This window comes from Bombina bombina, chromosome 1 (genome assembly GCF_027579735.1).
Source record: "Bombina bombina isolate aBomBom1 chromosome 1, aBomBom1.pri, whole genome shotgun sequence".
Classification (NCBI taxonomy): Eukaryota; Metazoa; Chordata; class Amphibia; order Anura; family Bombinatoridae; genus Bombina; species Bombina bombina.
Window position 1 is genome coordinate 347,219,166 of NC_069499.1, and position 27,700 is coordinate 347,246,865.

Sequence of the window (27,700 nt, forward strand, 5' to 3'; positions counted from 1 at the left end):
CAGTGAAGTGCCATTCCCCAGAATACTGAAGTGTAAACATATATACATAACAGCCTGATACCAGTTGCTACTACTGCATTTAAGGCTGAACTTACATTATATCGGTATTGGCAGTATTTTCTCAGTCAATTCCATTCCTCAGAAAATAATATACTGCAACATACCTCTTTGCAGGTGAACCTGCCCGCTGTCCCCTGATCTGAAGTTTACCTCACTCCTCAGAATGGGCGAGAACAGCAAAATGAATCTTAGCTACGCCGGCTAAAATCATCCAAAAACTCAGGTAGATTCTTCTTCAAATTCTACCTGAGAAGGAACAACACACTCCGGTGCTGTTTTAAAATAACAAACTTTTGATTGAAGATATAAAAACTAAGTATAAGTCACCACAGTCCTCTCACACATCCTATCTATTAGTTGGGTGCAAGAGAATGACTGGGTGTGACGTAGAGGGGAGGAGCTATATAGCAGCTCTGCTTGGGTGATCCTCTTGCACTTCCTGTTGGGGAGGAGTTAATATCCCAGAAGTAATGATGACCCGTGGACTGACTACACTTAACAGGAGAAAGCCACTTCTCTCTGCTTATCCTCCTTGATCTGTCTGCAGCCTTTGACACTGTTGACCACCCTCTTTTGCTCCAAACCCTCCAATCCTTCGGCAACTGTGACACAGCCCTCTCGTGGCTCTCTTCCTACCTGTCAAACCGTACCTTTAATGTAGCCTTCTCTGCCCGTCACCACTTTCTGTCGGAGTACCGCAAGGTTCTGTCCTCTGTCTCCCTTCTCTTCTCAATCTACACGTCATCACTAGGTTCCCTAATAAAGTCCCACGATTTACAATATCATTTGTATGCCGACGACACCCAAATCAACTTCTCTGCACCAGACCTATCTCCTTCCTTGCTAACCCATGCACTAACTGTCTTTCTCACATCTCTAACAGGATGTCCTCTCACTACCTCAAGCTAAATCTCTACAAAACTGAGCTCCTTATTTTCCCCCTTCTTCAAAACTCTCCACCCCAAATCTCTCTATAACTGTCGACAACTCCATTACCCCTACCCCGCATGCCCGATGTCTCAGGGTCACTTAACTCAGATCTTTCTTTCACTCCTCACATTCAGTCATTGGCTAAAGCCTGCTGCTTCCACCTTAAAAACGTCTCTAAAACTAGACACTTCCTTACACAAGACACAACTAAGATTTTAATCCACTCTCTCATTCTTTCCCGCCTCGATTACTGCAACTCTGACCTCTCTGGTCTCCCCATCTGCCGCCTAGCTACTTTACAATCCATAATGAATGCCTCTGCCAGGCTCATCTTCCTTACACATCGCTCTTCATCTGCTGCACCTCTCTGCCAATCCCTTCACTGGCTTCCTCTTGCCTCTAGGATTAAACACAAAATTCTCATTCTAATATACAAAGTCCTCAACTGCACTGCTCCCCCCTATATCTCAGACCTTGTCTCCAGATACTCTCCCTCCCGTCCCCTTCACTCTGCTCACAACCTCCTACACTCCTCTCTTGTCACCTCATCACACTCCCGTTTACAGGACTTCTCCAGACTGGCTCCCATCTTGTGGAACTCTCTGCCTTGCTCCACAAGACTCTCTTCTAGTTTTAAAAGCTTCAAGTGCTCCCTAAAGACTCTACTGTTCAGGGATGCATACAACCTACGCTAACCTTTCTTTATACCAGTTCCTCTCCTCCATTGCTATCCCCTGAACCCCCTTAGCATGTAAGCCTAAGAGTCCAGCTGTTAGTAGATCACCTTCTTAAGAGCCGACTATAACAGTGCAATTATTTGATCCCTATAATTGCTTTGTTGTACTCCGCATTTGTTTATAACGCTGCGGAATCTGTTGGCGCTCTACAAATAACCGATAATAATAATAATAATAGGGGAGTAGACTTCCAAGACACAGCTCTGTACAGTCTTCATGGACCCGCCCTCAACAGCGGTTCTAAACAGGGCAACAATTCGCTACCTAAAGGCTTCAGCCCATCGGAGTTGTAGCTGCTGAGAAATATATTCTCAAGACAATAAAAGGAAAAAACCCACACTAGGATCAATAGTAGCTAAGAGACTTTATTAAAAATATCCTATAACCCTTCAGGACAGAAAATACATGTATGTGCCAGAGAACAACTCCTGGTGTAAAACATAAAAACGCGCCAAAACACAGACCATGGCGGGAAGTGTAGTTGAAAATGTATACCACCGCCGACAACTAAAAATGGCGGTGTCCTCAGCTTAGCAAGTCTATGAGGAAAAATAAAGCTATATACATAAAGCTTATTTCCTCTTTAGAATACCAAACGACTTACTACACGGTTGACACAGCATCCGTGTTTAGAAGCAAGAAAAGAACCACTGCTGAGTTCAGGGACACACACTTGAACCCCTTGAGCAAAAACAAACAGATAGCAAACACATACCTCTAATAAATAAGAGGCAGTATGCCGCGATAAGCCTCCTTGATCAGCCTTCCACTGAAGTGGCTGAATAAGAGAAGTGTTAGAGCAAGAGGCAAAATGTATGATGTGCATATGTACATAAGCTACTTAGGCAGCAGTTACGGACAAGCGTGCTATGACAGGAAAAAGAGAAATTTGTAACAGCGACCTAAAATAGAAAGCTGCAAATACATTACTAGACAGTACCCCAGTGCTCTACATACCCCAGCGCTACAGACTGAGATGCAAAAAGAGGTGAATGAGGTTCCATACCCCAGCACCATGACTACACTGGCCCTTAGAAGAAAAAAAAACGCAAATGCGGCCCTGAATACCATTTTGCAGACTCAAGTACCTCATACTGTCTGCTGAGAAAGGTCTAAACTGAGCACTGTGTATGCGCCGTTAAATATTGCCATCGGTGCTCTAATGGCGAATCGTAAATGCAGTCAAGCTTCTAACCTACACAAACTCACAGAGGCATTACAGCCTCTTAAAATACAGAGTGTTACACAGAAAAAAGCCGGCTTACACCAGTTTCCTTACACTGTGAAGTCAAGCTTCTCTCAATGGATTGATATCCCCAGACTGGGATATAGCTAAAAATCCTAGACCCCTCTTTTATATCAGGGTAATGAGCTGACAGTAGTCACTGATCACGACCTCTCTATCCCTGATGGCAGGAACAGGATATCTGCCAAGGGAAGGGATAAGAAATAAAAAAATGACTTTACCGTCCAGAGCAGACACAGTACATCCCAGTCTGTCAGCCTCATCCACCATCTGACAGGATCCTGGGTAGAAAAAGAACAGAGCAACTAACTTTGGCTTTCTGCAAAGGGGTAGCAAAGTGTTAAAAAGTAAAGCAAAGACTACCGCACCGCCTTTTAACTGCTAAAAGCCACCACTACTCTTACTAAAGAGATTGACATGGACACAGCTAGACCCCAATACTTGCTTGCAGGGAAAAGTACCCATAAAAGGATTAAATATCTTCAGACATCAACTTCGCACATCCTCCATTGACAGAGGCAAAGAGAATGACTGGGGCTTATGGGTAAGGGAAGTTACAATTAACAGCTTTGCTGGGGTGCTCTTTGCCTCCTCCTGCTGGCCAGGAGTTGAATATCCTCCTAGTAATTGGAATGACGTTGTGAACTCTCCATGTCATAGGAAAGAAATCTAAAAGAATTACATGGCTTTAAACAACTCCCCTGCCCTCTATTGTAGAAAACAATCCATTGAGGATAATAAATTCAGAATCTTCTGCAGAGCACCTCTCTCTCCTTACCTCCATGAAAAGAGGCAAAGAACTACTGGGAGGGTAAAGAGAAATGGGAGGGATATTTAATGCTCTGTTTGGGGTGTCTTTGCCTCCTCCTGGTGGCAAGTATTTCCCATAAGTTATGAATAAATTTGTTGACTTCTCCCTGCCATTAGAAAGAAATAAGCTATGATTTTTTTTTATGTATAAATGTAGTTATAGAAACCACTAAAAACAGCTGAAAAATTACTTGACTGTAAAGGGTTTATTAACATAAAATATTACTGCTGAACCACACAAAAAAAAAAAAAAAAAAAAAAAAAAAAAGAAAAACCCACTATACTCACCACGCTCCCTGTTTGCATAATATTTTTGTTCCCATTGGTTGGTAAGTATATTAAAGTATCGAGGTTGTTCAAAGAAGCGCAAGTATCGTGAGGAGATTGAGGTAGGGAAGATACGTTCAAAATGGCCACAGCGGGACAGTTCATCCTCTGTCTCCACTAGAACTTTCACATCTTCTGGAGTTAGCTGGTCGAGGATAGTGGCATATAGATCCTGAATAGAGAGAAAAACACAACATACAATGAATTATAGCAAAAAACATAGTTTGGTAACGTTTGAGGAGACAAAAACATAAGACCATGTCCAATATGCTCTTCCCTGTAAGGAGCAGTAAACCAGCTTTTCATGTAATTCTTGAATATTTGTGAGTTTCCCCAACACGAAAACTAAAATATGTAGGATATACTTGTCATTCACACTTTGCAATGACTGCTCAACAATTCTTATTATCCTAACTCAGGTAAACTAATAATTATATATAATTTTCTCACTATATTGAAAATATATTAGCATATAGCTGACGATTCAGCTTCCTCCAATCGTTACGTGCTCCACGAGCTGGACACCATAGAGGGCACAAAAAATTGGAGGAAGATGGATTTGTCATCGATCTGCTAAAGAAAGCCGGAGCTGCAGGCGGAGGATCTGCGTTAGGTTTACCATAAGGCAAAGGTATTTTTAAAAATAAGCGTCTTTGTAAAGTTTAATGAATGAAAGTACCCCTATTTTTAAGATTATTTTTAGTTACCGGGCACTTGTTCATTAAAGTGATGGTAAATCCTAGCGTTAGTGAAATGCTAGGATTTACCAATGGAACAAATAAAGGGGACTTTCAGTCAAAGTATAAAATACTTCATGCTGAAAGTTCCTTTATTTGTCTGAAGTGTTCGCTGCGCTGAGCACCTCAGGCAGCCCACCGAAGAACGCTATTTTGCTGTGAGGGGACGTTTCCACCTCTTAGCTAATAGCCGTGTGGGTTATCAGGCTTGGCGCCAGCTGGCCCACACAGCTATTGGCTAAGAGGTGGAAAGCCTGAGGAGTTCAGTGTAGCGAACGCTTCAAACAAATAAAGGAACTTTCAGCATGAAGTATTTTATACTTTATGACTGAAAGTCTCCTTTATTTGTACCACTGGTAAATCCTATCCTTCACAAATACTAGGATTTCACAACTTTACAATCACTAACTGCTAAAATTTTGTTTTTAATTATGCAACCTGTCTCATTTCATGGAGTAGAAAAAACATCCAACAACAATCAAAAATAATTACAAAATAAAATCTTATTTTCCCAAAAATAGATTATTTGTCAAGAGAATATGGCTGTAGTTATGCTGCCAGGTATTTAAAAGCTGGTAATGCAAACACACACTCAGAGTAGTGGAAAAAATGTTCAAGGACAGTACCTTCAGGGTCTTACAGAAGGAATGATGTTTTGAAAACAAATAGGTTATTCTAAGATAAAAATATTAATTATGGACTTAAAGGGACACTGAACCCAATTTTTTTCTTTTACGTGATTCGGATAGAGCATGCCATTTTAAGCAACTTTCTAATTTACTCCTATTATAAATTGTCTTCATTCTCTTTCTATCTTTATTTGAAAAGGACGAATGTAAGTTTAGACGCCGGCCCATTATTGGTAAACAACCTGGGTTGTTCTTGCAGATTGGTGGATAAATTCACCCACCAATAAACAAGTGCTGTCCAGGGTCTGAACCAAAAATAGTCTCTAGCTTAGATGCCTTCTTTTTCAAACAAAGATAGCAAGAGAAGAAGAAAAATTCATAGGAGTAAATTAGAAAGTTGCTTAAAGTGAAGGTAAACTTTGGAGAATGAAAGCCTGTGGTTAAAAAATACTATTAAAAACAGGGCCACTTTTATTCAAAGTTTACAAAGCAGCCGTTTTGTTAAATTTTTTTTCCCTTTTTTCCCTTTTTACTGCTATAGCAGCTTCCCCCACATAGAGATCCTCTATTCACACGTCAGCAATGACTAATCCTGCTTCCTCCAATCACAGCTTTCCCCCCAGGGTAGTCATTGCCTGAGGCCATGCTGTGATTGGAGGAAGCCGGATTAGTCATTGCTGACATGTGAATAGAGGATCTCTAGGTGCGGGAAGCTGCTGTAGCAGTCAAAAGAAAAAAAGATAATTTTTTTAACAAAACGGCTGCTTTGTAAACTTTGATGAATAAAAGTGCCCCTGTTTTTAATAGCATTTTTAAAAAAACGGGCTTTCATTCATCAAAGTTTCCCTTCACTTTAAAATTGCATGCTCTACCTGAATCACAAAAGAAAAAATGTGGGTTCAGTGTCCCTTTAATAATGTTTAAACATCATCTGAACCAGAAGTTCAAAGGCCTTTCTTGATGTCAAATAATTATTATTTAGCAAATTTGCATGTCACACCTTGAATAAAATGTGTGCCATAATTCTGGCTACTTTGGAGACTTTAAGAAACAAAGCTGGACTTGTATTTTAAAAAAATCCCAACAGGGTGTGCCTGGGCAGCAGCTGTGGCTGGTTGCATATTCTGAGGCGGAGATCTGCACAATCTGCTGATTATTAGCATGAAATTATTGCATCTATTGACATCTTTGGGTGTTTTATTTATTACTGAAGAGAATGATTGGTTTTACTGTATTAATGATTTTTTAGGCAGATCCAGACTGTTGTCTCTAGGCGGCGGCATTCTAAACAACCCCCGCTTCCCCTCGGGAATCTGGGTCTGGCAGTTTTAGAATAGCTGTGCGTATGGAGGGATTTTATGTAGTCGTACAAGACTTCTTATAAGATTTTGAGCAGAAGATGGTTGACAGATTTAATCGTCTTATGTTTTTCACTCAGTCTATAGGGGGATGTCTAGGGATGAATGGGTTGCTGACACAGCTCCTAAAGCCAACTAATGGATTCACAATTTAATTACAGTCAGCTAACCATGGAAGAGGATTGAGACTGCACGCAATCAAGTTATTGTGGGAGACCACCTTACATGTGCTCTGACCCTGCTCGGGCCAGTCTACTTAAGCCAGGAGTAGATTCATTGCATCACCAAGCAGAGGCCGACTTTGTGCGAGCTTCCGGACAACCAGCTGTGAGACTTGGAGACCTGACCATGGATACCATGGATACTACCTGATTAGCTCAGCTTTCTGGCCTAGAAAAGCAACTCTTCTCAAAGTCTAAAAGGGCCCTGCTGATTGGCTAATTCAGGTGCCGGAGATGCTTCTCTCAGTTCCCAGACACAGAGCCTCTCATAAGTAAGGGCTCATGGGTGAGAACTGCATAGAATTAATACATGGCGATACTATCTCGGAAAGTTACATCAAGAGGTTTAGTGGTATCCAGCAGTAGACTTTTTTTAAAATTTATTCTGCATATGTGCTTTTTAAAAACCTGCTCTGACTTTATTTATTCTCCCGCACTGCTGGAATTTGAGGTCTGTTATTGTATCTTACCTCTGAACATTGATTACTTTTGTGAAAGGCGTTTGGGAGCCCTAATGAGAACTGTCTAAAGGCCCATGTCCCACAAGTTAGTTTTGTTGGAGCAATTTCTATGTCTACTTATTCACATTATGGGTTAGTGGGCTAGTACATTAATGATCATTTTATCATATTATCCCCCCCACCCGCTTATTCATATATGCGAGTTGCAATGCCCTCTGTTTTGTTGCACACACAACTATATACACTAAAGGGCTAATATTTAAGCAAAACCTCTCATACTTGAGCTTAATAACATAAGATTTGTTGCCTCTGATATATGGGCTAGAGTGTTAAAGGTGTTTTGCATAGCTTTATCATTTGTCTTGAATGTAAGCTTCTTAGAGTTTCCATAGTGTGGTAGGTTTTCTGCAAATCTTGTACTTCAAAGCAATATCTTAGGAGATTGAAGGATATGATTAGACTATTACTTAACTTAGACAAATTGTAATTGAGTACATCCAAAGCTGCAGTGCAAATTATTTGGGGGTTTATTTTATACATTATGGCTTTGAGACGATTTGCCTGGAGCTATATTCGATAGTTTTGAGGGTCTTTGAGGATCTAATTTAATATATTGTTAGACAGCCATTAATATTTTATTAGCTTTATTATGGCCCATCGAATGCTACATTTTTGTTTACTGTATGCAACAAATCTTCCTATACAAACATGGGGAGCTTTCCTTCAGTTCAGCCCATAGATGACACAGAATCTTTCAGTTCTATATGTTATTAACCATAGCTACTTTAAAACTAAAAAACTGGTTTCCACTTTAGAGGACAATTGAAAATTCTTGTCTGAAATTTACTTCTTATGGTTGAGTATATTTACATTATGTTAGGTTTCCTGACCCCTAATATAGTGTTGTGTATTATCACACATTTGGCAGGCATAGTGGCACAATTTTTTGAGGTCTGTTTTAACTAGCTATACTATAATCGCGTTTGTAAAGCGTCCATCGGTGTCGTTAGTTGCGCACGCATCCTCAAAAGGAATGTTGGCTGCGCGCGCAACCAAAAGAATCCACCTAGATGCAGAGTAGGCAAACCGAAGCCTAAAAAAACATAATTTATGCTTACCTGATAAATTTATTTCTCTTGTAGTGTATCCAGTCCACGGATCATCCATTACTTGTGGGATATTCTCCTTCCCAACAGGAAGTTGCAAGAGGATCACCCACAGCAGAGCTGCTATATAGCTCCTCCCCTCACTGTCATATCCAGTCATTCGACCGAAACAAGACGAGAAAGGAGAAACCATAGAGTGCAGTGGTGACTGTAGTTTAATTAAAATTTAGACCTGCCTTAAAAGGACAGGGCGGGCCGTGGACTGGATACACTACAAGAGAAATAAATTTATCAGGTAAGCATAAAACATAATTTATGCTTACCTGATAAATTCCTTTCTCCTGTAGTTTAGTCAGTCCACGGGTCATCCATTACTTATGGGATATTAACTCCTCCCCAACAGGAAGTGCAAGAGGATCACCCAAGCAGAGCTGCTATATAGCTCCTCCCCTCTACATCATACCCAGTCATTCGACCGAAACCAAACGAGAAAGGAGAAACTATAGGGTGCAGTGGTGACTGGAGTTTAATTAAAATTTTAGACCTGCCATAAAAAACAGGGCGGGCCGTGGACTGACTACACTACAGGAGAAAGGAATTTATCAGGTAAGCATAAATTATGTTTTCTCCTGTTAAGTGTAGTCAGTCCACGGGTCATCCATTACTTATGGGATACCAATACCAAAGCTAAAGTACACGGATGACGGGAGGGACAGGCAGGATCTTTACACGGAAGGAACCACTGCCTGAAGAACCTTTCTCCCAAAAACAGCCTCAGAAGAAGCAAAAGTGTCAAATTTGTAAAATTTGGAAAAAGTATGAAGAGAAGACCAAGTTGCAGCCTTGCAAATCTGTTCAACAGAGGCCTCATTCTTAAAGGCCCACGTGGAAGCCACAGCTCTCGTAGAATGAGCTGTAATTCTTTCAGGAGGCTGCTGTCCAGCAGTCTCATAGGCTAAACGTATTATGCTACGAAGCCAAAAAGAGAGAGAGGTAGCAGATGCTTTTTGACCTCTCCTCTGTCCAGAATAAACTACAAACAGGGAAGAAGTTTGGCGAAAATCCTTAGTTGCCTGTAAATAAAATTTCAGGGCACGGACTACGTCTAGATTGTGCAGAAGTCGTTCCTTCTTTGAAGAAGGGTTAGGGCACAATGATGGAACAACAATCTCTTGATTGATATTCTTGTTAGTGACTACCTTAGGTAAGAACCCAGGTTTAGTACGCAGAACTACCTTGTCTGAATGAAAAATCAGATAAGGAGAATCACAATGTAAGGCCGATAACTCAGACACTCTACGAGCCGAGGAAATAGCCATTAAAAACAGAACTTTCCAAGATAACAGCTTGATATCAATGGAATGAAGGGGTTCAAACGGAACACCCTGTAAAACGTTAAGAACTAAGTTTAAGCTCCACGGTGGAGCAACAGTCTTAAACACAGGCTTAATCCTGGCCAAAGCCTGACAAAAAGCCTGAACGTCTGGAACTTCTGACAGACGTTTGTGTAAAAGGATGGACAGAGCTGAGATCTGTCCCTTTAAAGAACTTGCAGATAAACCCTTTTCTAAACCTTCTTGTAGAAAAGACAATATCCTAGGAATCCTAACCTTACTCCATGAGTAACTCTTGGATTCACACCAGTGTAAATATTTACGCCATATCTTATGGTAAATTTTCCTGGTAACAGGTTTCCTAGCCTGTATTAAGGTATCAATTACTGACTCCGAAAATCCACGCTTTGATAAAATCAAGCGTTCAATCTCCATGCAGTCAGTTTCAGAGAAATTAGATTTTGATGTTTGAAAGGACCCTGAATTAGAAGGTCCTGTCTCAGAGGCAGCGACCAAGGTGGACAGGATGACATGTCCACTAGATCTGCATACCAGGTCCTGCGTGGCCACGCAGGCGCTATTAGAATCACTGATGCTTTCTCCTGTTTGATCCTGGCAATCAATCGAGGAAGCATCGGGAAGGGTGGAAACACATAAAGCCATCTTGAAGGTCCAAGGTGCTGTCAGAGCATCTATCAGGACCGCTCCCGGGTCCCTGGATCTGGACCCGTAACAAGGAAGCTTGGCATTCTGGCGAGACGCCATGAGATCCATATCTGGTTTGCCCCAACGTCAAAGTATTTGGGCAAAGACCTCCGGATGAAGTTCCCACTCCCCCGGATGAAAAGTCTGGCGACTTAGGAAATCCGCCTCCCAGTTCTCCACGCCTGGGATGTGGATCGCTGACAGGTGGCAAGAGTGAGACTCTGCCCAGCGAATTATCTTTGAGACTTCCATCATCGCTAGGGAACTCCTTGTCCCTCCCTGATGGTTGATGTAAGCCACAGTTGTGATGTTGTCCGACTGAAACCTGATGAACCTCAGAGTTGCTAACTGAGGCCAAGTCAGAAGGGCATTGAGAACTGCTCTCAATTCCAAGATGTTTATCGGAAGGAGACTCTCCTCCTGAGTCCATGATCCCTGAGCCTTCAGGGAATTCCAGACAGCGCCCCAACCTAGTAGGCTGGCGTCTGTTGTTACAATTGTCCAGTCTGGCCTGCTGAAGGGCATCCCCCTGGACAGATGTGGTCGAGAAAGCCACCATAGAAGAGAATCTCTGGTCTCTTGATCCAGATTCAGCATAGGGGACAAATCTGAGTAATCCCCATTCCACTGACTTAGCATGCACAATTGCAGCGGTCTGAGATGCAGGCGTGCAAAAGGTACTATGTCCATTGCCGCTACCATTAAGCCGATTACCTCCATGCATTGAGCCACTGACGGGTGTTGAATGGAATGAAGGACACGGCAAGCATTTAGAAGTTTTGTTAACCTGTCCTCTGTCAGGTAAATTTTCATTTCTACAGAATCTATAAGAGTCCCCAAGAAGGGAACTCTTGTGAGTGGCAATAGAGAACTCTTTTCTACGTTCACCTTCCACCCATGCGACCTTAGAAATGCCAGAACTAACTCTGTATGAGACTTGGCAGTTTGGAAATTTGACGCTTGTATCAGAATGTCGTCTAGGTACGGAGCTACCGCTATTCCTCGCGGTCTTAGTACCGCCAGAAGAGAGCCCAGGACCTTTGTAAAGATTCTTGGAGCCGTAGCTAACCCGAAGGGAAGAGCTACAAACTGATAATGCCTGTCTAGGAAGGCAAACCTTAGGTACCGGTAATGATCCTTGTGAATCGGTATGTGAAGGTATGCATCCTTTAGATCCACTGTGGTCATGTACTGACCCTTTTGGATCATGGGTAAGATTGTCCGAATAGTTTCCATTTTGAACGATGGAACTCTTAGGAATTTGTTTAGGATCTTTAAATCCAAGATTGGTCTGAAGGTTCCTTCTTTCTTGGGAACCACAAACAGTTTTGAGTAAAACCCTTGTCCGTGTTTCTGACCGCGGAACCGGGTGGATCACTCCCATTAGCAAAAGATCTTGAACACAGCGTAGAAACGCCTCTTTCTTTGTCTGGTTTGTTGACAACCTTGAAAGATGAAATCTCCCTTTGGGAGGAGAAGCTTTGAAGTCCAGAAGATATCCCTGGGATATGATCTCTAACGCCCAGGGATCCTGGACATCTCTTGCCCAAGTCTGGGCGAAGAGAGAAAGTCTGCCCCCTACTAGATCCATTTCCGGATCGGGGGCCCTCACATCATGCTGTCTTAGGGGCGGCAGCAGGTTTTCTGGCCTGCTTGCCCTTGTTCCAGGTCTGGTTAGGTTTCCAGCCCTGTCTGTAACGAGCAACAGTTCCTTCCTGTTTTGGAGAGGAGGAAGTTGATGCTGCTCCTGCCTTGAAGTTACGAAAGGCACGAAAATTAGACTGTCTAGCCCTTGGTTTGGCTCTGTCTTGAGGCAGGGCATATCCCTTACCTCCAGTAATGTCAGCGATAATTTCTTTCAAACCGGGCCCAAATAATGTCTGCCCTTTGAAAGGTATGTTAAGCAATTTAGATTTAGAAGTCACATCGGCTGACCAGGATTTTAGCCACAGCGCTCTGCGCGCCTGAATGGCGAATCCGGAATTCTTAGCCGTAAGCTTAGTTAAATGTACTACGGCATCAGAAATAAATGAATTAGCTAGCTTAAGGACTCTAAGCTTGTCTATAATTTCATCCAATGGAACTGAGCTAATGGTCTCTTCTAGAGACTCAAACCAAAATGCCGCCGCAGCCGTGACAGGCGCAATGCATGCGAGGGGTTGTAATATAAAACCTTGTTGAGTAAACATTTTCTTAAGGTAACCCTCTAACTTTTTGTCCATTGGGTCTGAAAAGGCACAGCTATCCTCCACCGGGATAGTGGTACGCTTAGCCAGAGTAGAAACTGCTCCTTCCACCTTAGGGACCGTCTGCCATAAGTCCCGTGTGGTGGCGTCTATTGGAAACATTTTTCTAAATATAGGAGGGGGGGAAAAGGGCACACCAGGCCTATCCCACTCCTTGGTAATAATTTCTGTAAGCCTCTTAGGTATAGGAAAAACGTCAGTACACGCCGGTACCGCATAGTATCTATCCAGCCTACATAATTTCTCTGGGATTGCAACCGTGTTACAATCATTCAGAGCCGCTAATACCTCCCCTAATAATACACGGAGGTTCTCAAGCTTAAATTTAAAATTTGAAATGTCTGAGTCCAGTCTATTTGGATCAGATCCGTCACCCACAGAATGAAGCTCTCCGTCTTCATGTTCTGCCATTTGTGACGCAGTATCAGACATGGCTCTAACATTATCAGCGTACTCTGTTCTCACCCCAGAGTGGTCACGTTTACCTCTAAGTTCTGGTAATTTAGATAAAACTTCAGTCATAACATTAGCCATGTCTTGTAAAGTGATTTGTAATGGCCGCCCTGATGCAGGTACTGACACGTGAGGAGAGTTATAACTTACCCCTCGTTGTCTGGTGAAATTTTCTTAAAATGTACAGATTGGCTTTTATTTAAAGTAGCATCAATGCAATTAGTACACAAATTTCTATTGGGCTCCACATTGGCTTTTGAACATATTGCACAAAGAGATTCCTCTGTGTCAGACATGTTAAAACAAACTAGCAATTAGCCTAGCAAGCTTGGAAAATACTTTTCAAATAAATTTGCAAGCAATATAAAAAACGTTACTGTGCCTTTAAGAAGCACACAAAAACTGTCACAGTTGAAATAACAATGAACCGGATTAGTTATAGAAACCAAATTTTCACAGTAAATGCATTAAGTTAGCAAAGGATTGCACTCACTAGCAATGGATGATTAACCCCTTAATATCAGAAAAACGGATAACAATTGAAAATATAAGCGTTTTTATCACAGTCAAAGCACAGTCTCACAGGTCTGCTGTGAGTGATTACCTCCCTCAAAACTAGTTTTGACGACCCCTGAGCTCTGTAGAGACGTCCTGGATCATGCAGGGAGAAGAAGGCAGAATGTGACTGAATTTCTAATGCGCAGTAAAAGCGCCAAAATAGGCCCCTCCCACTCACAATACAACAGTGAGGGAAGCTCAGTAAACTGTTTTAATTCAAAACAAACGACAGCCATGTGGAAAATAACGGCCAAAACAATTTTTCACCAAGTACCTCAGATAAATAAACTATTAACATGCCAGCAAACGTTTAAAATATAATTTATAAATGTTATTAAAAAGCCTGCTGCTAGTCGCTCACACTGCAGATTAGGCTAAAAGTTATATGTATACAGTATTTTCCCAGTGAAGTGCCATTCCCCAGAAATACTTAAGTGTAAACATACATACATATAAGCCTGATACCAGTTGCTACTACTGCATTTAAGGCTGTACTTACATTACATCGGTATTAGCAGTATTTTCTCAGTCAATTCCATTCCTTAGAAAATAATATACTGCAACATACCTCTTTGCAGGTGAACCTGCCCGCTGTCCCCTGTTCTGAAGTTACCTCGCTCCTCAGAATGGCCGAGAACAGCAAATGGATCTTAGTTACGTCCGCTAAGATCATACACAAACTCAGGTAGATTCTTCTTCTAATGCTGCCTGAAAAAAAACAACACACTCCGGTGCCGTTTAAAATAACAAACTTTTGATTGAAGAAATAAAAACTAAGTTTAACAACCACAGTCCTCTCACACATCCTATCTATTAGTTGGGTGCAAGAGAATGACTGGGTATGACGTAGAGGGGAGGAGCTATATAGCAGCTCTGCTTGGGTGATCCTCTTGCACTTCCTGTTGGGGAGGAGTTAATATCCCATAAGTAATGGATGACCCGTGGACTGACTACACTACAGGAGAAATTATGTTTTCTCTTGTTAAGTGTATCCAGTCCACGGATCATCCATTACTTGTGGGATACCAATACCAAAGCTAAAGTACACGGATGATGGGAGGGACAAGGCAGAAACTTAAACGGAAGGAACCACTGCCTGTAGAACCTTTCTCCCAAAAACAGCCTCCGAAGAAGCAAAAGTATCAAATTTGTAAAATTTTGAAAAGGTGTGAAGCGAAGACCAAGTCGCAGCCTTGCAAATCTGTTCAACAGAGGCCTCATTTTTAAAGGCCCAGGTGGAAGCCACAGCTCTAGTAGAATGAGCTGTAATCCTTTCAGGGGGCTGCTTTCCAGCAGTCTCATAGGCTAAGCGTATTATGCTCCGAAGCCAAAAGGAGAGAGGTTGCCGAAGCTTTTTGACCTCTCCTCTGTCCAGAGTAAACGACAAACAGGGCAGATGTTTGACGAAAATCTTTAGTAGCCTGTAAGTAAAACTTCAAGGCACGGACTACGTCCAGATTATGCAAAAGACGTTCCTTCTTTGAAGAAGGATTAGGACACAATGATGAAACAACAATCTCTTGATTGATATTCCTGTTAGAAACCACCTTAGGTAAAAACCCAGGTTTGGTACGCAGAACTACCTTGTCTGAATGAAAAAACAGATAAGGAGAATCACAATGTAAGGCAGATAACTCAGAGACTCTTCGAGCCGAGGAAATAGCCATCAAAAACAGAACTTTCCAAGATAAAAGTTTAATATAAATGCAATGAAGGGGTTCAAACGGAACTCCCTGAAGAACTTTAAGAACCAAGTTTAAGCTCCACGGGGGAGCAACAGTTTTAAACACAGGCTTAATCCTAACCAAAGCCTGACAAAATGCCTGGACGTCTGGAACTTCTGCCAGACGCTTGTGCAAAAGAATAGACTTGGCAAGTTGAAAGCTTGACGCCTTTATCAGGATGTCATCTAGATACGGAGCCACCGCTATGCCTCGCGGTCTTAGAACCGCCAGAAGTGAGCCCAGAACCTTTGTAAAAATTCTCGGGGCAGTGGCCAACCCGAAGGGAAGAGCTACAAATTGGTAATGATTGGTAATGCCTGTCTAGAAAGGCAAACCTTAGGAACCGATGATGATCTTTGTGAATCGGTATGTGAAGGTAGGCATCCTTTAAGTCCACTGTGGTCATGTACTGACCCTCTTGGATCATGGGTAGGATGGTCCGAATAGTTTCCATTTTGAAAGATGGAACTCTGAGGAATTTGTTTAAGATCTTTAGATCCAAGATTGGTCTGAAGGTTCCCTCTTTCTTGGGAACCACAAACAGATTTGAATAAAATCCCTGTCCTTGTTCCGTCCGCGGAACTGGATGGATCACGCCCATTACTAGGAGGTCTTGCACACAGCTTAGGAATGCCTCTTTCTTTATCTGGTTTGCTGATAACCTTGAAAGATGAAATCTCCCTTGTGGAGGAGAAGCTTTGAAGTCCAGAAGATATCCCAGAGATATGATCTCCAACGCCCAGGGATCCTGAACATCTCTTGCCCACGCCTGGGCGAAGAGAGAAAGTCTGCCCACCACTAGATCCGTTTCCGGATAGGAGGCCGTTCCTTCATGCTGTCTTGGGGGCAGCAGCAGGCTTTCTGGCCTGCTTGCCCTTGTTCCAGGACTGGTTAGGTTTCCAGGCCTGTCTGGAATGAGCAACAGTTCCCTCTTGTTTTGAAGCAGAGGAAGTTGATACTGCTCCTGCCTTGAAATTTCGAAAGGCACGAAAATTAGACTGTTTGGCCTTTGATTTGGCCCTGTCCTGAGGAAGGGTATGACCCTTGCCTCCAGTAATGTCAGCAATAATTTCCTTCAAGCCAGGCCCGAATAGGGTCTGCCCCTTGAAAGGAATGTTGAGTAATTTAGATTTTGAAGTCACGTCAGCTGACCAGGATTTAAGCCATAGCGCCTTACGCGCCTGGATGGCGAATCCAGAATTCTTAGCTATTAATTTAGTCAAATGAACAATGGCATCAGAAACAAATGAGTTAGCTAGCTTAAGCGTTCTAAGCTTGTCAATAATTTCATTCAATGGAGCTGTCTGGATGGCCTCTTCCAGGGCCTCAAACCAGAATACCGCCGCAGCTGTGACAGGCGCAATGCATGCAAGGGGCTGCAAAATAAAACCTTGTAGAATAAACATTTTCTTAAGGTAACCCTCCAATTTTTTATCCATTGGATCTGAAAAAGCACAACTGTCCTCGACAGGGATAGTGGTACGCTTTGCTAAAGTAGAAACTGCTCCCTCCACCTTAGGGACCGTCTGCCATAAGTCCTGTGTAGTGGCGTCTATTGGAAACATTTTTCTAAATATAGGAGGTGGGGAAAAAGGCACACCGGGTCTATCCCACTCCTTGCTAATAATTTCTGTAAGCCTTTTAGGTATAGGAAAAACGTCAGTACACACCGGCACCGCATAGTATCTATCCAGCCTACACAATTTCTCTGGAATTGCAACTGTGTTACAGTCATTCAGAGCAGCTAATACCTCCCCAAGCAATACACGGAGGTTCTCAAGCTTAAATTTAAAATTAGAAATCTCTGAATCAGGTTTCCCCGAGTCAGAGATGTCACCCACAGACTGAAGCTCTCCGTCCTCATGTTCTGCATACTGTAACGCAGTATCAGACATGGCTCTAACAGCATTTGCGCGCTCTGTATCTCTCCTAACCCCAGAGCTATCGCGCTTGCCTCTTAATTCAGGCAATCTAGATAATACCTCTGACAGGGTATTATTCATGATTGCAGCCATGTCCTGCAAGGTAATCGCTATGGTCGTCCCTGTTGGCGCCATATTAGCGTGCGTCCCCTGAGCGGGAGGCAAAGGGTCTGACACGTGGGGAGAGTTAGTCGGCATAACTTCCCCCTCGATAGAACCCTCTGGTGATAATTCTTTTATAGATAAAGACTGATCTTTACTGTTTAAGGTGAAATCAATACATTTAGTACACATTCTCCTATGGGGCTCCACCATGGCTTTCAAACATAATGAACAAGTAGGTTCCTCTGTGTCAGACATGTTTAAACAGACTAGCAATGAGACTAGCAAGCTTGGAAAACACTTTAAAACAAGTTTACAAGCAATATAAAAAAACGTTACTGTGCCTTTAAGAAACACAAATTTTCCCAAATTTTGAAATAACAGTGAAAAAATGCAGTTACACTAACAAAATTTTTACAGTGTATGTAATAAGTTAGCAGAGCATTGCACCCACTTGCAAATGGATGATTAACCCCTTAATACCAAAAACGGAATAACAAATGACAAAAACGTTTTTTTAACAGTCACAACAACTGCCACAGCTCTACTGTGGCTTTTTACCTCCCTCAATACGACTTTTGAAGCCTTTTGAGCCCTTCAGAGAAGTCCTGGATCATGCAGGAAGAAGCTGGAAATCTGTGTTTTTAATTTTTCCTGTGCAAAAAAGCGCTAAAATAGGCCCCTCCCACTCATATTACAACAGTGGGAAGCCTCAGGGAACTGTTTCTAGGCAAAATTCAAGCCAGTCATGTGGAAAAAACTAGGCCCCAATAAGTTTTATCACCAAACATATGTAAAAAACGATTAAACATGCCAGCAAACGTTTTAAAATACACTTTTATAAGAGTATGTATCTCTATTAATAAGCCTGATACCAGTCGCTATCACTGCATTTAAGGCTTTACTTACATTACTTCGGTATCAGCAGCATTTTCTAGCAAATTCCATCCCTAGAAAAATATTTTAACTGCACATACCTTATTGCAGGAAAACCTGCACGCTATTCCCCCTCTGAAGTTACCTCACTCCTCAGAATATGTGAGAACAGCAAAGGATCTTAGTTACTTCTGCTAAGATCATAGAAAACGCAGGCAGATTCTTCTTCTAAATACTGCCTGAGATAATCAGTACACTCGGGTACCATTTAAAAATAACAAACTTTTGATTGAAGAAATAAACTAAGTATAAAACACCACAGTCCTCTTACGACCTCCATCTTAGTTGAGAGTTGCAAGAGAATGACTGGGTATGACAGTGAGGGAAGGAGCTATATAGCAGCTCTGCTGTGGGTGATCCTCTTGCAACTTCCTGTTGGGAAGGAGAATATCCCACAAGTAATGGATGATCCGTGGACTGGATACACTTAACAAGAGAAAACAAAAAACCACGCAACCGCACAAAATAACTAAAACGCGTAACCGCCCGCAAGAAATAAAAACACGTAACCGCCCGCCACAAGTATAAAAAAAAAAATAACCTCCAGCATGAAGTATTAACACCTAAAAAGCAAACCCCCACATCACAAAATAAAGTAATAAACCCCTAAACCGCATAACAATTAAATTAACCCCTTAACCGCCAACCCCCCACATTGCAATTAACCTACTTAACCTATTAACCTTCCCACAATGCAAATAACTAAATTACTAAGACCCTTACCTAACACCCCCTAAATTAACCCCAATTACTACTAAATTACAAGTAATTAAAAAAAACTAACCTCAAATTACAAAAAATAGAAAAGACTAACATTACAGAAAAAAATAAACATAAAAATAAAACCCCCCACATAAATTATGACTTCACTAATAATTTCCTTTCCTTCGATACAGGGAGAGTCCACAGCTGTATTCATTACTTGTGGGAATATAGAACCTGGCCACCAGGAGTAGGCAAAGACACCCCAAGCAAAGGCTTAAAGACCTCCCCCACTGCCTGAACAAGAAACAGTAGGAGAAACATCAGGGTGAAAAAGATGCAAGAAGAAAAAACAATTTAAATTTAAGGCCGCCCACCGGAGAGCACGGGCAGGAGCTGGGGCCTCTCCCTGTATCGAAGGAAAGGAAATTATCTGGTAAATCATAATTTATGTTTTCCTTCTAAATACAGGGAGAGTCCACATTGGCATTCATTACTTGTGGGAAAATTATACCCAAGCTACAGGGGACACTGAATGCTAACAGGAGGGATAAATAAGAGGCGGCCCAATCTGAGGGCACCACAGCCTGCAAGAAACCAACTCCCAAAGGCTTCCATAGAAGAAATAATTTATGTAAGAACTTACCTGATAAATTCATTTCTTTCATATTGGCAAGAGTCCATGAGCTAGTGACGTATGGGATATACAATCCTACCAGGAGGGGCAAAGTTTCCCAAACCTCAAAATGCCTATAAATACACCCCTCACCACACCCACAATTCATTTTTACGAATAGCCAAGAAGTGGGGTGATAAAGAAAGGAGTAAAAAGCATCAACAAAGAAATTTGGAAATTGTGCTTAATACAAAAAATCATAACCACGACAAAAAAAGGGTGGGCCTCATGGACTCTTGCCAATATGAAAAATGAATTTATCAGGTAAGTTCTTACATAAATTATGTTTTCTTTCGTGTAATTGGCAAGAGTCCATGAGCTAGTGATGTATGGGATAGCAATACCCAAGATGTGGAACTCAACGCAAGAGTCACTAGAGAGGGAGGGATAAAAATAAAAACAGCCATTTTCCGCTGAAAAAAATAATACACAACCCAAAATCTAAGTTAATTCTCATTAAATGAAAATAAAAAACTTAAAACATAAGCAGAAGAATCAAACTGAATCAGCTGCCTGAAAAACTTTTCTACCAAAAAACTGGTTCTAAAGAAGCGGATACATCAAAACGGGTGAAACTAGTAAATGTATGCAAAGAAGAAGAGGTTACTGCTTTGCAAATCTGAATAACTGAAGCTTCATTCCCAAAAGCCCACGAAGTGGAGACTAATCAAGTACAATTAGCTGTAATTCTGAGGCGGGGCTTGAACCGACCCCAAATAAGCTGAATGAATCAAAAGCTTTAACCACGAAGCCAAGGAAAAAGGCAGAAGCCAAGGAAAAAGGCAGAAGCCTTCTAAAAATTTCCTAGAACTAGGAAATATAACAAATAGACTAGAAGTCTTCCTGAAATCTTTAGTAGCTTCAACATAATATTTCAAAGCTCTTACCACAGCCAAAGAATGTAAGGATTTCTCCAAAGAATTCTTAGGATTAGGACAAAAGGAAGAGACAACAATTTCTCTATAAATGTTGTTAGAATTCACAACCTTAGGTAAGGATTTAAATGAAGTCCGCAAAACCGCCTTATCCTGAGGAAAAAAAAAAAAAAAAAATCAGAAAAGGAGATTCACAAGAAAGAGCAGAAAATTCAGAAATTCTTCTAGCAGAAGAGATGGCCAAAAGGAACAACACTTCCCAAGAAAGTATTTTAATGTCCAAAGAGAGCATAGGCTCAAATGGAGGAGCCTGTAAAGCCTTCAAAACCAAAATAAGACTTTAAGGAGGATAGATTGATTTAATGACAGGATTGATACAAACCAAAGCCTGTACAAAAACAGTGAATATCAGGAAGCTTATCAATCTTTCTGTAAAAAGAAAGAACAGAGATTGGTCCCATCAAGGAACTTGCAGACAAAACCTTTATTAAAACCATCCTGAAGAAACTGTAAAAATCTAGGAATTCCAAAAGAATGCCTAGTGAACTTATGAGAAGAACACCATGCAAATAAGTCTTTCAAACTCAATAATAAATCTTTCTAAAAATAGATTTACGAGCCTGTAACATAGTATTAATCACTGAGTCAGAGAAACCTCTATGACTAAGCACTAGGTGATTAATTTCCATACATTCAAATGTAATGATTTGAAATCCTGATGGAAAAACGAATAAGAGACAGAAAATTCGACCTTAATGGAAGAGGTCCGAACAAAATCTGCATATCAAAACCTGTGAGGCCATGCTGGAACTATCAGCAAAACAAATGACTGTTCCATGATGATTATGGATATCACTCTTGGAAGAATAACTAGAGGCGGGAAATATAAACAGGTTGGTAGCACCAAGAAAGTGAGAACATATCCACTGCTTCCGCCTGAAAATCCCTGGACCGGGACAGGTACCTGGGAAGTCTTCTTGTTTAGATGAGAGGCCATCAGATCTATTTCTGAAAGACCCCACATCTGAACAATCTGAGAAAACAAATCTGGATGGAGAGACCACTCCCCTGGATGTAAAGTCTGACGGTTGAAATAATCCGCTCCCCAATTGTCTACCCCTGGGATATGAACCACAGAAATTAGACAAGAGCTGTATTCCGCCCAAAAAGTATTAGATATACTTCTTTCATAGCTAGGGAACTGTGAGTCCCACCCTGATGATTGACATATGCCACAGCTGTGATATTGTCCATCTTGAAAGCAATTAAATGGACTTCTCTTCAACAGGGGCCAAGCCTGAAGAGCCCTGAAAATTGCATTGAGTTCCAAATATTTATTGGTAATCTCGCCTCTTGAGATTTCCAAACCCCTTGCGCTATCAGAGAACCCCAAACAGCTCCCCAACCTGAAAAGACTCGCATCTGTTGTGATCACAGTCCAGGTTGGACAAACCAAAGAGACCCCTAGAACTATACGATGGTGATCTAACCACCAAGTCAGAGATAGTTGAATATTGGGATTTAAGGATATTAATTGCGATATCCTAGTATAATCCCTGCACCATTGATTCAGCATACAAAGCCGGAAAGGTCTCATATGAAAACGAGCAAAGGGAATTGAGTCCGATTCTGCAGTCATGAGACCTAAAACTTCCATGCACATAGCGGAAGGAAAAAATAGAGACTGAATGTTCCACCTCCATCGGAGGCAAAGTTTGTAAAACTGAATTGTGGGTGTGGTGAGGGGTGTATTTATAGGCATTTTGAGGTTTGGGAAACTTTGCCCCTCCTGGTAGGATTGTATATCCCATACGTCACTAGCTAATAGACTCTTGCCAATTACATGAAAGAAAAAATGTTAGAATGAGAGGACCAAGCATCCGTCCAACAATCAGAACCATAGGAACTCATGTCAGAGACCCACAAAGATGTCACTGCACTCAAACTGAGACATAGACCTCTGAGGAGGCTCGTGTCCCGCTGTCTCCTAAAGCCAGCTAAACACACACCTCCACCAAGAAGGAGGAAGATAATCAGCTTCCAAACCTTGCACTCCCCAGAAAAGAATAACCTAAAAAGGTAAGAGTCCCCAAAAAAGGAAGGAAGGAAGAACCTCTTCCCATTTGGACAATGGATATACGACCATCTAGAGAGAAAAAAAACAGAAAGCCCTATTGGCAGGGAGAACCCAAGAAGAATATATTGTAATAGTTGCAACACATGAACTATGACACGTGGAACACAACTACAGACGAAATAGGACCTTGAATAAAATTCAACAACCACCTCTTGTACAGGCACAAAGGAAAACCGATGTAACTCCTGAAGGATAAATCCAACCCTGAAGGATCAAGAAGTAGACGTGCCGGTCTTGACACAGGCAGTGCTCTAGCAAAATAACTGAACACTTGGAAGACCAAAGATTTCTGGAACCAAGTACCAACAGATGGTAAAAACTACTTGTGTAAACATACCAAAGAAAAGGAACCACAGCTGGGTCCATCTGCAACCTTCTGCATGCCATCAGCTAGGCCAACCCAGATTATCTGGGCAGGCTGTCCCTCAAACAACTAGCTAGACAAACCCTTCACCAGCTCATCTTAGAGGGGAAGAAGATACTCTAGGGTCTAGAAGAAAGTCCGGACAAGCTAGGTCCTCTCGAAACAAGAAGGGAGACCTCCACGCCTAAATAAGGAAACAAGTAACCAGAAACAAAACTGGAGGGAAGACCGAAAACTTTCCAGAAAAGAAAACCTTCTGTCGGCTAGGTCTCAGCGAACCCTCGCAAATCGCCCCGAAAGGCGCAAGAGACCATGACCTGGTTGATCCCCACAACAAGGGAACTCCCATATAGCGAAGCCTCTAAACCGTGATAACGCACTCATGGGCAATAAACAGAGCAACAGGCTCACAGACACCCACTCCAGAGAGAAGAAGTGAGCCATCCTCGAAAAAACATAATTTATGCTTACCTGATAAATTTATTTCTCTTGTAGTGTGTTCAGTCCACGGGTCATCCATTACTTATGGGATATATTCTCCTTCCCAACAGGAAGTTGCAAGAGGATCACCCAAGCAGAGCTGCTATATAGCTCCTCCCCTCACATGTCATATCCAGTCATTCGACCGAAACAAGACGAGAAAGGAGAAACTATAAGGTGCAGTGGTGACTGGAGTTATAATTTTAAAATTTAGAACCTGCCTTAAAAAGACAGGGCGGGCCGTGGACTGAACACACTACAAGAGAAATAAATTTATCAGGTAAGCATAAATTATGTTTTCTCTTGTTAAGTGTGTTCAGTCCACGGGTCATCCATTACTTATGGGATACCCATACCAAAGCTAAGTACACGGATGATGGGAGGGACAAGCAGGGCCGCCATCAGGGGGTGACAGGGGTGACTCCTGTCAGGGGCCCAATGAGCCAGGGGGGCCCCATGAGGAAAGAACTAAAAAAAAAAATTTTTTTTTTTTTTTAATTTTGGCAGCCACCAGTGGGTACTACAGCAGAGTGCTAATTGAGCATGGGAAATGTTATTACATGGAGTAAAGTATTAGCATTTGAGAGGATTTCTTAGTGTGCACTAAACCACTATGCTCAGTGTGAGACAGACTTGGCACTTTGTACAGTGTGTGCCTGAGTCAGACGGCAGATCACTTTAATTTGAAGAGGAGGTAGGACTTACTTAGCAAATGTTTTTTATTTCTTTGTGCAATTTTGGATTGTAACTTCAGTGTGGTAGTAGTTGTATGAAGGGGCTAGGAGTCCATAAAAACACATTTTTTTAGCAGCAGTGTATTTATGATTATTTCACAATGCTGTAGAAATTCTATATTTAAAACCATGCAGAAATGTTTCCTACTCAATACACAAATGGTAGATGCCCTTTTGGCAGATATGCATTTTATATATATATTACATTCCAGTTTACTGCCCCTTTATGCAAGGACTTTCCAGATGCAAGGAGGCATCTTATCTAAGATTTTTACATCTGCATAAAATTTTATACTCTCAGACTAAGATTGCTCAGTGTTTGAAATGAGACAGGTTAACTTAAAACTGTTCAGTTTACACTACAGCTGACTTAGTTTTGAAATACATACCAACAAGCCTAAATCCTGCATTTAACCAGATCTAATGGTATGAGTACCACAGCTTATGGTCCCACCAAGACCATATAGAGTACAGCATTTTCAAAATCCATAAGTACAGCTGACAGATGGGAAAATTTGTACACTATATTTGAAGTGGTGCTCTTGGTTGGGGAAAATAGGGAAAAAACAAACAAACATATGTCAACTGTTTGCACATTTACAAATATGATTCTTTAAAAAGTGTTCTCTTAATTTCTGCAATTTTTTTATCATGCATGTCACACACTGTTGATTTAGGGGATGCAAGGTGCATAAATGTTTCCTCCTGTGAGAGTTTCTGTGGGTGTATGTGTTTATGTCTTTGTGCTTTGGTTTGTGTCTCTATGTGTATGTATTTTTTATCTGTGGGTCTCTCTGTGAGGGTGGGTGTGTATGTCTTTGTGCATTTTCTGTGGATGTCTGTGAGTGTGTGCATATGTCTTCAAGCTTTTTCTATGGGTGTCTCTGTGAGGGTGTGTGTATATCTTTGTGTGTTTTCTGTGGATGTCTCAGTGAGGGTGTGTGTATGTATGTCTTTCTGTGTTTTTCAGGTGGTTGTCTCTCTGTGTGTGTGTGTTTTCTGAGGCTGTCTCTGTTGGTGTTTCCTTGGGTGTATGTGCAAGTTTGAGTTTGTGTGTGTGTCCATTGTCTGTTCCTTTTTAGGACATTTTGACCTTACTACTAATTATTCACATCTTTCTACAGACTTTGAGACTAACAAGACCTTTCCGGAAGTAACCAATCCACCATTTAACCTTTAAATTATTGTTTAGTCAGTTCAGGGCCCTTCCTTTCAGCCACTGCATGCTGTTGTCATAATTTAGTTGTCATCTTCCTTTACAAAAAGATAATCAGAGCTCCATATTTTGTTTTCTAAATCACCTTTTTTTACAAAACTGTAGTTTACCTCATTACTTGTCAGGTTAATGTAAACAAGTGCTAAGTGTCTGTTTGGGTTTCTGTGTCTGAGTGTGTTTCTTTGCGTGTCTGCTAGAGTGTCTATATGTGAATCCTTATGTGTGAGTGTGTTTGTGTGTTTCAGTGTATGAGTGTGTCTGTGTGTGTGTATGTTACTACTTTTGCAACATTTCCAAGTTTAAATATACGTTTTAGTCACTTGGTCAAAAATTGCACATGTCAAAGGAGCGGGGGGGGGGGGGCCCTGATCAATGGTTGAGTCAGGGGCCCCAAAATTTCTAGTGGCGGCCCTGGGGACAAGGCAGGAACATTAAACAGAAGGAACCACTGCCTGTAGAACCTTTCTCCCAAAACCAGCCTCCGAAGAAGCGAAAGTGTCAAATTTGTAAAATTTGGAAAAAGTATGAAGTGAAGACCAAGTTGCAGCCTTGCAAATCTGTTCAACAGAGGCCTCATTCTTAAAGGCCCAGGTGGAAGCCACAGCTCTAGTGGAATGAGCTGTAATTCTTTCAGGAGGCTGCTGTCCAGCAGTCTCATAGGCTAAACGTATTATGCTACGAAGCCAAAAAGAGAGAGAGGTAGCCGAAGCCTTTTGACCTCTCCTCTGTCCAGAGTAAACGACAAACAGAGAAGAAGTTTGTCTAAAATCTTTAGTTGCCTGTAAGTAGAACTTCAGAGCACGGACCACGTCTAGATTATGCAAAAGACGTTCCTTCTTTGAAGAAGGATTAGGACATAATGATGGAACAACAATCTCTTGATTGATATTCCTGTTAGAAACAACCTTAGGCAAAAACCCAGGTTTAGTACGCAGTACTACCTTGTCTGAATGAAAGATCAGATAAGGAGAATCACAATGTAAGGCAGATAACTCAGAGACTCTTCGAGCCGAGGAAATAGCCATCAAAAACAAAACTTTCCAAGACAAAAGCTTAATATCAATGGAATGAAGGGGTTCAAACGGAACACCCTGAAGAACTTTAAGAACCAAGTTTAAGCTCCACGGAGGAGCAATAGCTTTAAACACAGGCTTAATTCTAGCCAAAGCCTGACAAAAGGCCTGGACGTCTGGATTCTCTGCCAGACGTTTGTGTAAAAGAATAGACAGAGCTGAAATCTGTCCCTTTAGCGAACTAGCGGATAAACCCTTTTCTAAACCCTCTTGTAGAAAAGCCAATATCCTAGGAATCCTAAACTTACTCCATGAGTAACTCTTGGATTCGCACTAATATAAATATTTACGCCATATCTTATGGTAAATTTTTCTGGTCACAGGTTTCCGAGCCTGTATTAATGTATCAATAACCGAATCCGAAAACCCACGCTTTGATAGAATCAAGCGTTCAATTTCCAGGCAGTCAGCCTCAGAGAAATTAGGTTTGGATGGTTGAAAGGACCCTGAATTAGAAGGTCCTGCCTCAGAGGAAGAGACCATGGTGGACAGGACGACATGTCCACTAGGTCTGCATACCAGGTCCTGCGTGGCCACGCAGGCGCTATCAGAATTACCGATGCCCTCTCCTGTTTGATCCTGGCAATCAGTCGAGGTAGCAACGGAAATGGTGGAAACACATAAGCTATGTTGAAAACCCAAGGGGCTGCTAATGCATCTACCAGCACCGCTCCCGGGTCCCTGGACCTGGATCCGTAACAAGGAAGCTTCGCGTTCTGGCGAAATGCCATGAGATCCAGATCCGGTTTGCCCCAACGACGAATCAGTTGAGCAAATACCTCCGGGTGAAGTTCCCACTCTCCCGGATGAAAAGTCTGGCGACTTAGGAAATCCGCCTCCC

The 27,700-nt window shown here is 41.8% G+C and overlaps 1 protein-coding gene across 1 annotated transcript in view; it reads right to left on the reverse strand.

Moving 5' to 3' along the window:
- TTLL4 (tubulin tyrosine ligase like 4) overlaps nucleotides 1–27,700 on the reverse strand; it is a 388,835-nt gene that overhangs the window by 117,252 nt on the left and 243,883 nt on the right. Inside the window, exon 16 of the mRNA XM_053712432.1 lies at nucleotides 4,072–4,282. Within this exon, the coding sequence (XP_053568407.1) occupies nucleotides 4,072–4,282 (211 nt within the window). The remainder of the gene's footprint in view (nucleotides 1–4,071; nucleotides 4,283–27,700) is intronic.